We start from the raw sequence: 11,725 nt of genomic DNA on the forward strand, positions 1-11,725 counted from the left end.
ATTTTCCAATAGTCTTGACAGTTTTCGTCGCTTAGTCCTTGCTGCTCTGCGTAGCACCTAAGCCGCACTTTTCTCTGACAATTTAGTTTCTGTATGTTTTTGTTGTAATCTTTCTTTTTTTCTGTTTAGATAAAATTTTTTCGTTAAGTTAATCTTGCGCACTAGATAGTAATTTGTGTATCCATAGAATAGATTTATACACAGAACAATATTTGATGTACATTATTACTGCTGCTCTTATATTAGTGTATAAGTTGTTTGGAAACCAATAAAATAAAATAAAAATATTGATTAGTTGCACACCCCGGGTCCACCAGGGTAATCTTTTATCGTAGTTTAAACAATATAAACTATCCGTCTAACGTGACGTGAAACATAGGGAAATGGGAATTATGCAAGTTAGTAGTTTTAGGATATAGGGAAATTTTTTAATTGATATAATTTGGTATTAGAATCGACAAGAATCATAAATGCGTTTTTGTATTGATTACAATATGGATGACAATGTCGCGATAGTGGAGTAGTTATATATGTGATCCCACAAGTGTATTAAACTTGTGCTGCCAGTAGTTTAACAAACAAGCTATCCCTACTTTAAACATGATTCCCACGTGTTACCCGAGTTCCCAAGCCAATGTCCCAGAACCTACTCCGGGTCGGCGGTGACGTCCGCGTTGTAGAAGGTGGAGAGCAGCGACATGATGAGCCGCCTGTCCTTGTCGTCGGTGACGCGGCCGCCGTAGTTGCACTCGCCCGCCAGGTAGTTCAGCGCCTCCAGCGGCGTCTCCGCGTACTCCGTCAGGAACATCTGCGAAGATGGATTGACTGCAATGTCTTCGTAGCGTTAATAGAAAGTAAATTTTTCGCTGCCCGCACACACACACACACCTGCAGCTGCATGATGCAGATGCGCAGGTCGCTCTCGTTGAACTCGTACTGGATGTTCCAGCCGAGCGGGCCGAAGGCGCGGCGCTCCTGCACGATGGCGTGGAAGAAGCAGAGCGCGAACAGCAGCCGGCGCCACTCCTCCGTGCGCGGGCACGAGATGTAGAACTCCGCGTCGCAGATCGGGTCCGAGATGTACGAGCGGTAGATGTTGTTCTTCAGCCCCTTCGGCGCCTCGTTCGTCATCTTCACGCCTGCGCCAGACCACGCCAGACCACGCTCCACACTCTCACCACCACTCTCTGCTCACTCGAGCCTCGCGCCTCGCTTAGATAAGCGGATGAATGTCGTATAAAAAGCAGAGTAACATTTATCCGAACATCGACCCTCGAGCGTTCAGTGTAAGTGTATTTTTGACAAAATCTATCGAACTTATACAGTCGGAATCTAGCTTGGAGAATTGTTCCAAAGTACCGTCTTCTACTCCACTGTGAGGAGTTAGCTTAAACTTATTAAATGACATCGGTTTAACATATTTAAAAAAAATTGCTCGGTAATTTATTTACACCCTACGTATGTCTAATTTTTAAAAGTTAAAATTTTGAGTTTAGCACTTAGGACATTAAAGTGTGTTGCAAGTCATATCGTCATCAATATAGTTCGCATGAGACTTATGTTTAGATGGATGAATAGTTGGATATTGAATCTCATTTAGATTTTTTGAAAGTTGAAAAAAAAAAACCAACTGGACGTGGTGGGTAGTATTAGAGACCTTAGTGTAATTACAATTACAGTAGTCTACTACACATGTATGTTGTAACTGTAGGCACGTTAAAATATTGAGGACACTGATTATATATATATTAATAGCAATAAGATTAAACTATTTGTAAGGAAAAACTCATTTGCGCAGGTGAAACTGCGGGAAGCAGCTAGTAATCTATAAATCTTCAAAGCTTTCTGATTTCATACAACACACACTCCCATGTTCCCCACAAATACAATACGGAGATCTTCAAGAGAAGAGTAAACTGGTACTGGTGCTGGGCTTCTAGGGAGGCGCGCTTCATCCTAGGCCACATGTCAGCTTACCATCAGGCGAGAACATGAACAAGCGCTGCCCTATCAAGAAAAAAAAGCAGATCGCTGACCGTTCTGCAGCACGGTGACGGGGAAGGCGCGGCTCGGGTACGAGGTGAGCCAGCAGCGGAACTCGCGGTGCGTGCTCTGCGGCACCACCACCTCGGCGCAGATCCGCTCCAGCTCGCCCATCCACGAGTCCATCACGTGGCAGTTCTGCAGCACCACCCAGCCGCCGGTCACGATCGCCTGGCTTATCATGTTCGCCGCTATGGGGCCCTGCCGGGGGAGAGAGCGGTTAGTGCTCTATATGATAAATATCAAACGACTGCGTTGATCTTGTATAAAACGGACGAAATTCAATGAAAATCACAAAAAATCAAAGTACTGAAATGAAGTTATTGGAAATCTCTTGGAGTGCTCCTCAAGAAAAAGAAAAAGGCCAATGTGTAAAATGAAATTGACCAGATGCCTCGGTAAATGTTCCTAGTCGAAGATCTCTCGCAAGTAATAATTATATAGACAATCCCGTCAGAGTCGTCATCATCAAAATATCGAAGTTCTGCTCCAGCGACACAGTATCCCAACACGCTCACCTGTCCCTGCCCCAGCGAGATCGTCTCGAAGCTGACAACCTTCCTCTCCATGGAGAACTTAACCAGCCCCGACATGGGGTCGGAGCCCGGCGACAGTATGAAGATGAGCGGGGAGCAGCAGTTGCTGTCGTTATACGACTTCTCCAGGTCGAAGGGCGGCGGTTCGATGTACGGCCGGCCCATCTCCTCCACCACGTACTGCTGCACCAGCGGGATCAGCTTGTCGGGCCGGATGCATCTGTTGCAAACACTCAATGTTCATTTGCATTTCGGCATAAGTATTTGCTGCAGTAGAATAGCATCTGCCAACAGATCTTTATTTTTTAAGATTTAGCACGGTCAAAATGTAGCACGCTTAAGATTTAGTATGCGCAAGAGGAATTTTTTGTACAATTTATGTCATTGTTTCGTTTCGCACACTATATTTTATAGCATTCAAACGTTAACTCTATTTTTGTGATACAGTAAACTTAAACGAATTAAATTCTGTACGCTATTCATTGCCTAAAAAATTATACTCCAACTATGGACCAAACATCTATAACGCCGATAAAATTCTTTGAAATCAATATTAATGCATGAATGATATTTCACATTCGCATATCTGGGCCGTCCCCACAGACACATACACAATAACTTCAATGAACTATTTACATTTACGGCCGTTTTCAATATCCTACCTATAGACAGTCTATTTCCTTTACTAAAGTTGGACAAATCTATCCATTTACTCTTACTTCCACTGCAGTATCCTCCTATCGACAGATAAACTTTGCTATCGACTTCATCTATCTATCGTTACGAGGACAGATGGGTTATCAAAGCACGCGCATATAAATCTCTTTTACATGAATTTAAATAAAAAGTTAATTTCGTAAGGCGTTGCTATCTCCCGTAGCATCAATCGCTTGTCCGTAAATTCGCTAATGATTAGTAATAAATTACATTTTGAGAAATAAGTAATAATTTTCTTCAAAAAAAAAATCATCTATTTCGTGCTATCATTAGTATATTTACTCTTACTTTATATACTACTGATATTTTTTAGGTTGTAAGTTTTAATGTGTATAGTTTGTTTTTTTTTTTATTTGTTCTAGTTTTTAATTTATTTACTGTTTTTTTCTGTGTGGCTTGTTATCAATAAATGTTTTTATTATTATTATTATTTTATTATATAATACAAACCTCAATATAATGAGCTTAGGTATACCGCGTATTTCCCCGTAGGGGTGCGGGAAAGCGGCCTCGTGCGGCGCCGACAGATCGTAGAACTGCTTCCAACTCGCTATGTTCGCTTCGAAGCTCTCTTTGAAACCGCGCAAACTATAAACAAACATCACTACATAGTACGGAACAAAGTCGCTTTCTCTGTGTGTCCCTATGTCCCTATGTACGCTTAAATCTTGAAAAACTACGCAACGGATTTTGATCTTTTTTGGGGCGTTTTTATGGAGTGTTTCTAGATAAAGGTTTACATATATGTATTATATCATCTATTAAAGTATTCCGAATTTAACGCGTGCGAAGCAGCGGGCAGAAGTTAGTATATTATAAGCATTCTTTTGCGTTTTATAATTATAATGAATATTACATTATTATAATATTCGTTGGTTTTTATTTTAATAAAAAAGTGAAGTCCCGTGGCCTCTAGTGGGGTATGGGGCAGACATATATATATTCTTAAACTTTCTAATATGTATGTAACCATCCAATTGGTTGATGAAAGCAATAAATGTAAAAAAAAAGGAAACAAAAAATAACACACTTGAAAATCTTTGCTAATTTTAAACATCGAAAACTTAGATATAAAACCCACACATTACATTAAAAGAAATACATATAAACGAAATAATTATACAAAAAAAATAATAAAAAAGAGTTTTTATGGCAGCGGTGGGATTCGAACCCACGCCTCCGAAGAGACTGGTGCCTTAAACCAGCGCCTTAGACCGCTCGGCCACGCTACCCACATCTTACATGCGCCAAATTATCAATCAGTTCTACTGTGACGTGTTTAATTTATTTATAGACTTATCTTTATCTCATGACGACAGAATATATATCTTAAATTTACGCAATGTGTGCGGTGTAAATATACAATGTTCTATGTTTGTACAACATACTAGCTGTAACCCGCGGCGTTACTCGGGTGGTATTCAAGTTGAAAGTAGCTAAATGTAGCTTAATGTGCTACTTCAGTCTATAATCAATCTCTGTACTTAATTACATACAAATATCATGAGCTGTTTGCGTGAGAAATAGTAACAAGCATCCATCCGTCCATCCATCCATACTAACAAATTTTCGCTGTAATATTAGTAGGATTGCTTTCCACACGCAGCTACGCTCGCGTAGTCAAAGGAATTATCAACAGGAATGAAATTTGTCTCCGCAGTAATTATGTTTAACAAAACACTAAACCGTCTTCAAATTATCACAACTAGACCAAATTAAAATATAAAACACAACTATTTTTAATATGTAATGACGTATATATTAAAATGATATATAAAAGACATTTTAATTAATGTTTACAGAGTTTGATTAGTTATTGTTAGAATTATTCATGGAAAACACATGCGTACATTATTATTGTAATAAATTTAAAGTCTTATTAATAAAAATGAAATGTCTACAAGTGCAATTAAAGTTATTATAACCACAACTCCCAAGTATTTTGCGAGATAAAGTATTCAGTTTAATGTTCAAATGCTTATCACAAAGTCAAAAAAATAAAAACAAATTAATAGATACATATTATTACAATGTATTAATGTTTATGTATTTTTTATTTATCTTGATTTAAAAGGGAATCGAAAATGAATATACTTATATCACTTACTTTTACAACAACATGTACCAGTAGAGAAGGCATTATATAACAGCATTATATCTTAACTTCTACCCTTGACAATACACACACTATTGACTGCAATGAATAAACTTACAAATTACTTTATGGAATCTTTATCACTGTTGAGTAACAAAGATATTTTTTTAGAAATAAAAGACTTTTAAACGTGTGATCTACCTCCACCACAAACAACAATTTTTGTACTGTTCACTTTTTGCTCTACACGTTGTGCTCAGTTCACATTTAGTGCTGTACACGTTTGGCCTAGATGCTACTTTTAAATGTGATCTAAACAACAGAGTACAGTACATATAGCATCTACTTACTGTACTCTACACGCTGAACGTTAAATTAACGTGCTCTATATATTGCGCTCTACACGCTGTACTCTCACTCACACACTCTACATATTGCGTTGTACACACTGTACTCCAACAGACGCGCTCTACACACTGTGCTCTAACTGTTGCAATCTACATACTGCGCTCTACATACTGTATTCTAACAGACGCACTCTACACGTTGTGTCCTACACACTGCTCTACACACAGAACTCTACACGTTGTATCTAACTGACGCGCTGTACACGTTGCGCTCTACATGCTGTACTCTAGCAGACGCGCTCTACATATAACATGTAACAGACACCGACCCGTTGAGGTTGGAGCAGCGCACGATCTCGGACCAGGCCTTGTCGGAGAGCCAGGCGGGCGCGGGGTTCTCATGCGGGTTCTCCAGCGCCACGCCGCCCGTCAGCAGGAACGACACCAGCTCGTCGTCTATCTCGCCCTGGGGACCAATGGCGACAACGCCACTCCTTGGGGTCTGATCTACAAGGGCTATGTTAACATCGACCCAGCATAACTTCTAAAACAGCAATCATTAATAAAAGCTCGGGGTTGATCTAATTTGTTGATTGGGGTATAATTCAACATTTAAAATAATGTACCACCTAACAGAAATTTTATTAAATCTATCCTGAGCGAAGAAAGATGTTCTAATAACACTTGTTCTGTAAGCACAGTACTCCACAGAGAGATGTACTCGTAAATGACACGACAGAATATTGTAAATAACACATACATTATAGTATAAATATAACTTACCGACCAATGTTACAGGGGAAGCTATCCATACTAGATACTATACATGGATATAAGCATATCCAATTATAATATTGCAAAAATTAGTTCAAAAAATAATTTTCTCGGTCCACAACGAGTGGACAGTGCAAGAAACTTTAACTTTTGCACATATCGCGAGTTCAGCGGGAGACAAGAGCTCACCCGAGCCCTGAGGATGCCGAGCGTGAGCACGAGCGAGAAGATGAGCTTGTCCTTCTCGAACAGGCTCCTGCACACGTTCTCGTAGATGCTGCGCGTGAAGAACGCGTTGAGTCCGTCGAGCCGCTCGTCCAGCGCGTCGCTCTGCGGCGAGTTCACTATCGCCTGGTTGTACAGGTTGATGAACCTGAGCGCACGACGTGTGTTCATTCGTCTACTACATTGCGGCGACTAGGTGCGATAAATTAATGGCGATGCTGTTTTTTTGCAAAAAATAATTATATAAGCTCCGACTCAGGTGCTACACAACCTTGTGGCCCAAAAATGTTAATTATGTATAATGTATTTTGTAAATTCAAAAATTAAACACAAAACATACAGGTGCTGATATCCTTTTCCTTACCCTTCCCGGACCAGACTTTCTTGATCCCTTTCCTATTTAAAATCGGCAATCCATTTGCAACGCCTCTCTAAGTAGTCATGGGCGGGGTAGCGCTTACCATCAGGCGACCCACCAGCTCCATTGCCTATGATGACATAAAAAATACAGCGTCAAAAATAAGCAAGTTCTCATACAAGACGACTCACCAATTCAAAGAGTACTGGTACATGGGGTCGATGTTGGACAAGTCCGAGATGCAGAAGAACAGCACCGAGCTGTGCTTGGACACCGGCACGTACAGCAGACGGGCTTCGTCTATCTCCTTCTCGGTGATGGCGGCGGACGCTTGCTTCGCTTCTATCTCGATGGACAGAGTTTTGGACGACGAGAGTATCTGGTTGGCCGATTCGTCCTCCAGAATGTTGCCAGCGGACGACAGCACCTAGCATGACAGTTTAATAAATAAATTATGTTTTTTTATGTTAATAATACTATAACTATGAAAACTATTAACGGATCAAGAGTGGAGGAAAATATAATATTTCGATAAGTTACTATTGAGATATAAGGAATTAAAAATATTTTTTCGTCTATTATTTTACTAAGGCTATATTATATACAAAAACAGAGTATATATTTTTTGTCTGCTATATTACGCGCAAAATACTCCAAATCAAAAATTCTAGACTGCAGAAATCCAGAAATCCAATTAGTTGATCCTCTGAGGTTTTGTTCATATAATCAACTCGTTAAAATTTTCTAGATATCTGAGAACAAGACAAAAAGCAGACCTCCAGGATCTTGTCCTCTATCTCCTTGAGGGTGCGCTTATTGTTAGCGCCCTCGACGATGAGCTGGTTCTTCTTAAGCTCGAGCTCGGGCCGGTCCTGCGCCACCACGATGCCGAGCAGCTGGTCCTGCAGCCCTTGCGGCGTTATCATGAAGTTTAGAAGCGTCACCTAGGAAAAATCATACAAAACTTTTTCCATATATCCCGTAATTGTTCCATATTTAATGTATTATCATACGATATAAAAAATAATAGATACATATTTAGCTAATAGTGCTTTATTATAATTTCCATTTATGTATGATTCTGAAGTGATTTCAGACATGGATGTTTCTTTATTAATTTCTTATTATAGCTGAACAATCTATGAGGACATTCTTTGAAAAGGAAAACCTATGGTGATACACAATTATTCTCCTATTCTTTATATATTTTGATAGATATTTAAACCCTTAGATCAAATGTAGTGTTATGCCACCATTAATTCTATTGCACTAAAATTTGACTTAATTTCTTCAAATTAAATAACAATGGAACATGGCTTTTATAATAATCACTTATATATGATATATCTTTCAAATGTTAGTCATCTATTCATTACTATTCACATAAGATTATGTACCTTAACAGCTATCTCGGGCAAATAGTGAGGATTGCTGAGTCTCGTTGTTATGTAGAACCGGAAGCTGTGGCTGTATTCCAGTATGTTGTCACCCAGTTTCAGACAGTCTATGCCTCCCGACCTGAACAAATGCCCAAATAAAAATATAAGAGATCAAAAGATAAAACACTAGCTGCGTCCCGCGGTTTCACCCGCGTAAGTCCGTATCCTGTTGGAATATCGGGATAAAAAGTTGCCTATATATTATTCCAGTTGTCTAGCTGTCTACGGACCAAATTTCATTGCAATCGGGTGAAAGCGCGGGGTGCAGCTAGTCTAAGATAAAATTTCATTTAATACTCACTACATTTAAGATGAATACCAAAAGTTCTAAATGGAATATTGAAAGCATCACCTAAATATGTTCCTCAGCAGCACCGGCTCAAGCACGGCGTCCAGGTGCTCCCGGATGTTCTCGAGTATGACCGGCAAGCCCATCTGGATCGCGTTCTCCAGCACCCGCACGTAGTTGGGGTCGGTCAGCTTGATCACCTTCAGCTGGTTCTCGCGCTCCATGTTCTTCACCCATTTGTTCGCTTGCTCTGTGCGAGTGAAGAAAAGAAAAGTGGCCATTGGGAAACAGTTATTATCATTTCCGGAGTGGATATGGATAAGAAACTACTAAAAGAATTACATTTTAACCAACCGTTCCCTTTCCCTCTCCCGTCCCAGTCCATTCCTTTTTTCCAGTCATCAATCCAGTTCCTTTTCCCTTATCCCTTATAAGCGGGCAGCACTCGCATTCGCAGAGGCGCTATTTCTGTGAATGTTCATGGGCGGTGGTGAACCACCAGCTCAGTTGTCCGTTATGACATTAAAAAAAAAAACTTTTCAAAACTTAAAAAATTTGCTCTTTTAGTTTAATTACTCTCTTAGATCCACACACCCCACCTCAGCACACTATAGTAGTATCAGGTTACAATACCCTGGGGGTCGATCATGAGCGGCCACCGCCTGGACTTCTCGACGATGATGCCGTTCTCGATGGAGAAGGCGTCGACGGGCAGGCCGGCGATGTTCCACGCGCGGATCACCACCGGCTCGCCCAGCGTCGATATTATTGTGAACGTCTCGGAGCACGGGATGTCTGCAACCCGCCGGAAAAGTGATATGGGTGTATGGAGGCGGTATAATAAATATCTATAGTTTAAAACAACACGCCTAAATTAACTATATCCTAACTCTTATACAGAGTATACATAAGGAGTTTGTTTAATCCTCCAAAAATACAGTCGAATTAATAATTCCATATTGCTAGATATCAAAAAGGTTGTTTAATGTTAGTTTAATCATAATGATAATAATGTAATACAATTCAATACATTAATAACAAATCGCAGCCGCACATAAAGACAGTCAACAAAGTGAGGGTAGTTGGGCTGAACATGCACAACCTTAGTGATTCGACGTTTTATAGTATTCGGTAGTTAACGAGTTCTGATAAGTTAAGAAAAGCGACATCTGTATCTAAACTGCCAATATTATTCATCAAATAGAATATTAAAACAATTGTAATTCGACAATACTTTTTAAATAATAAGATGATGAAGATGAAGATAAATGGAATACATACTTAGATCAATAGTGCGCTGATTCCACATCTGCACAATCTCTCTCCTGTAGTTCACCGTGTAGGGTCCCAGGTACGCAATAAATCCAGCGGACAGCAGCACATCACCTGAAGTATAAAGCTCATTTATAATGCTTAAAAGAATCTTCAGAAATGACATGTACGAGAAATTTTAACAGTCTGTGAAAATAAGAAATTTTTAATGAGTGAAAGAAATTTGATCACGACGTGGGATTCAAACCCGTGCCGAACTGTAGCAGCGCCTAGCCTCTCGGCCACCCGTGATCTCGCCACAGTAATCGAATTTATTGTACTATTTCGATTTCAATAAGGGGACGCCTCGTGTTATTTTTTTATTATTAAAAAGCATGTAGTTTATTAAGCATTTTAATGCTGTTAAAAATTAAAATTGAGTCTGGGAAAATGTTGAGTTTCATTATTATGGTACATTTTGTAACAGTTTAACGACTCATACGTACTCAAGCCTAGGAAGGCTGACGTATTCGTCATCTAAAATTAATCAATTCTTTGCATGTATCATGAAGTACAAAGGCTGGAAGCGAAGCCGCAGGTGGAAAACTGGTCCGATATAAATAAGAAGAGAAGTCGAAAGGAGAGACCAATGATGTTGTCGAGCAGGTTCTGCAGCTGCAGCGCGAGGTCGGTCCAGCGCGCCTTCTCGCCGCCCAGCCCGCCGATGAGCTGCTCGGCGCGCGACAGCTTGGTGGAGCACAGCTCGATCTCGTCCTCCAGCCCCTTCTTCTTGCGCGTCATCTCGGCGAACTCGTCGTTTAACGCCTGGTGGATCATATTATGTTAATCCATATTGTATATATCCAATCGTACAATTATTATTAGTATTATAATTTGAGAATCAATTTACTATAGTGTCGTCTGTGAAAAACAAAAGTCTGTCGTCTGTTAAAATCATTTTTTTTTAGCGTAAAATAAAATAAATTGTATTCAAGTTTAAATAAAGTATAGTAATAGTAAAAAACGAAGTTCTGAATAGAAAAGGTTAGCTGAAGAAAACAACCAGTCCACCTAGCTTCGATATATGTATAATTGAAATTTTGCTTATAAAATAATGTCCAGCTTAAAATATCTGAAATAGAATCCCAGAGACAATCTTTTATCATACTTACAAAGGGTACAACTCAATTAAGCATTTTTTATGACATCTTAGGCAATGAAGCTGAGGATGTTTTCTTTGGGATTGTGGTACTTCCCCGGTGCGAGCTGGCCCAATTCGTGCCGTGCACAAAAAGCATTGGCAAGCAAAGCAGAAGTAGCCCACAGACCTGCAGCTTGTCGAGCACGCCCTGCAGCTGGGCGCGCTTCTCGTTGAGCGTGTTCATCTGCATCTGTAGCTCCGACTCCGCCTCGGCCAGCGCCGCCTTCTTCGGCGCCACCACCTTAGCACATAACGTTTAAGTCAACTCAAGTGTGAACATAAGTTACCTGGATTTAGATCTGTAGCTTGTCTGGTAAATAAATAAATCAATATTTATTGATTTATTTTAAAAATTGTAATTGTACAATATATATTATAGAACTTCAGATAATTTCAGTATAAAATTCACTGACACAAACGCATAAAACTGACAATTACATAGAATATACC

The 11,725-nt window shown here is 39.8% G+C and overlaps 1 protein-coding gene and 1 non-coding gene across 2 annotated transcripts in view; both read right to left on the minus strand.

Annotated features, from left to right (window-relative positions):
• LOC119832416 (dynein heavy chain 3, axonemal) overlaps nt 1-11,725 on the minus strand; it is a 50,171-nt gene that overhangs the window by 5,249 nt on the left and 33,197 nt on the right. The window contains 15 exon segments of the mRNA XM_038356088.1: nt 651-808; nt 889-1,139; nt 2,037-2,244; nt 2,562-2,799; nt 3,747-3,884; nt 6,068-6,204; nt 6,702-6,885; nt 7,287-7,522; nt 7,872-8,039; nt 8,493-8,613; nt 8,887-9,073; nt 9,457-9,618; nt 10,105-10,209; nt 10,722-10,899; nt 11,403-11,540. Coding sequence (XP_038212016.1) covers nt 651-808; nt 889-1,139; nt 2,037-2,244; nt 2,562-2,799; nt 3,747-3,884; nt 6,068-6,204; nt 6,702-6,885; nt 7,287-7,522; nt 7,872-8,039; nt 8,493-8,613; nt 8,887-9,073; nt 9,457-9,618; nt 10,105-10,209; nt 10,722-10,899; nt 11,403-11,540 — 2,609 coding nt within the window.
• Nucleotides 4,447-4,528, minus strand: Trnal-aag. The gene has a single exon. It is a non-coding gene; the product is annotated as a tRNA-Leu (tRNA).

This window comes from Zerene cesonia, chromosome 15 (assembly GCF_012273895.1).
Source record: "Zerene cesonia ecotype Mississippi chromosome 15, Zerene_cesonia_1.1, whole genome shotgun sequence".
Taxonomy (NCBI): domain Eukaryota; kingdom Metazoa; phylum Arthropoda; class Insecta; order Lepidoptera; family Pieridae; genus Zerene; species Zerene cesonia.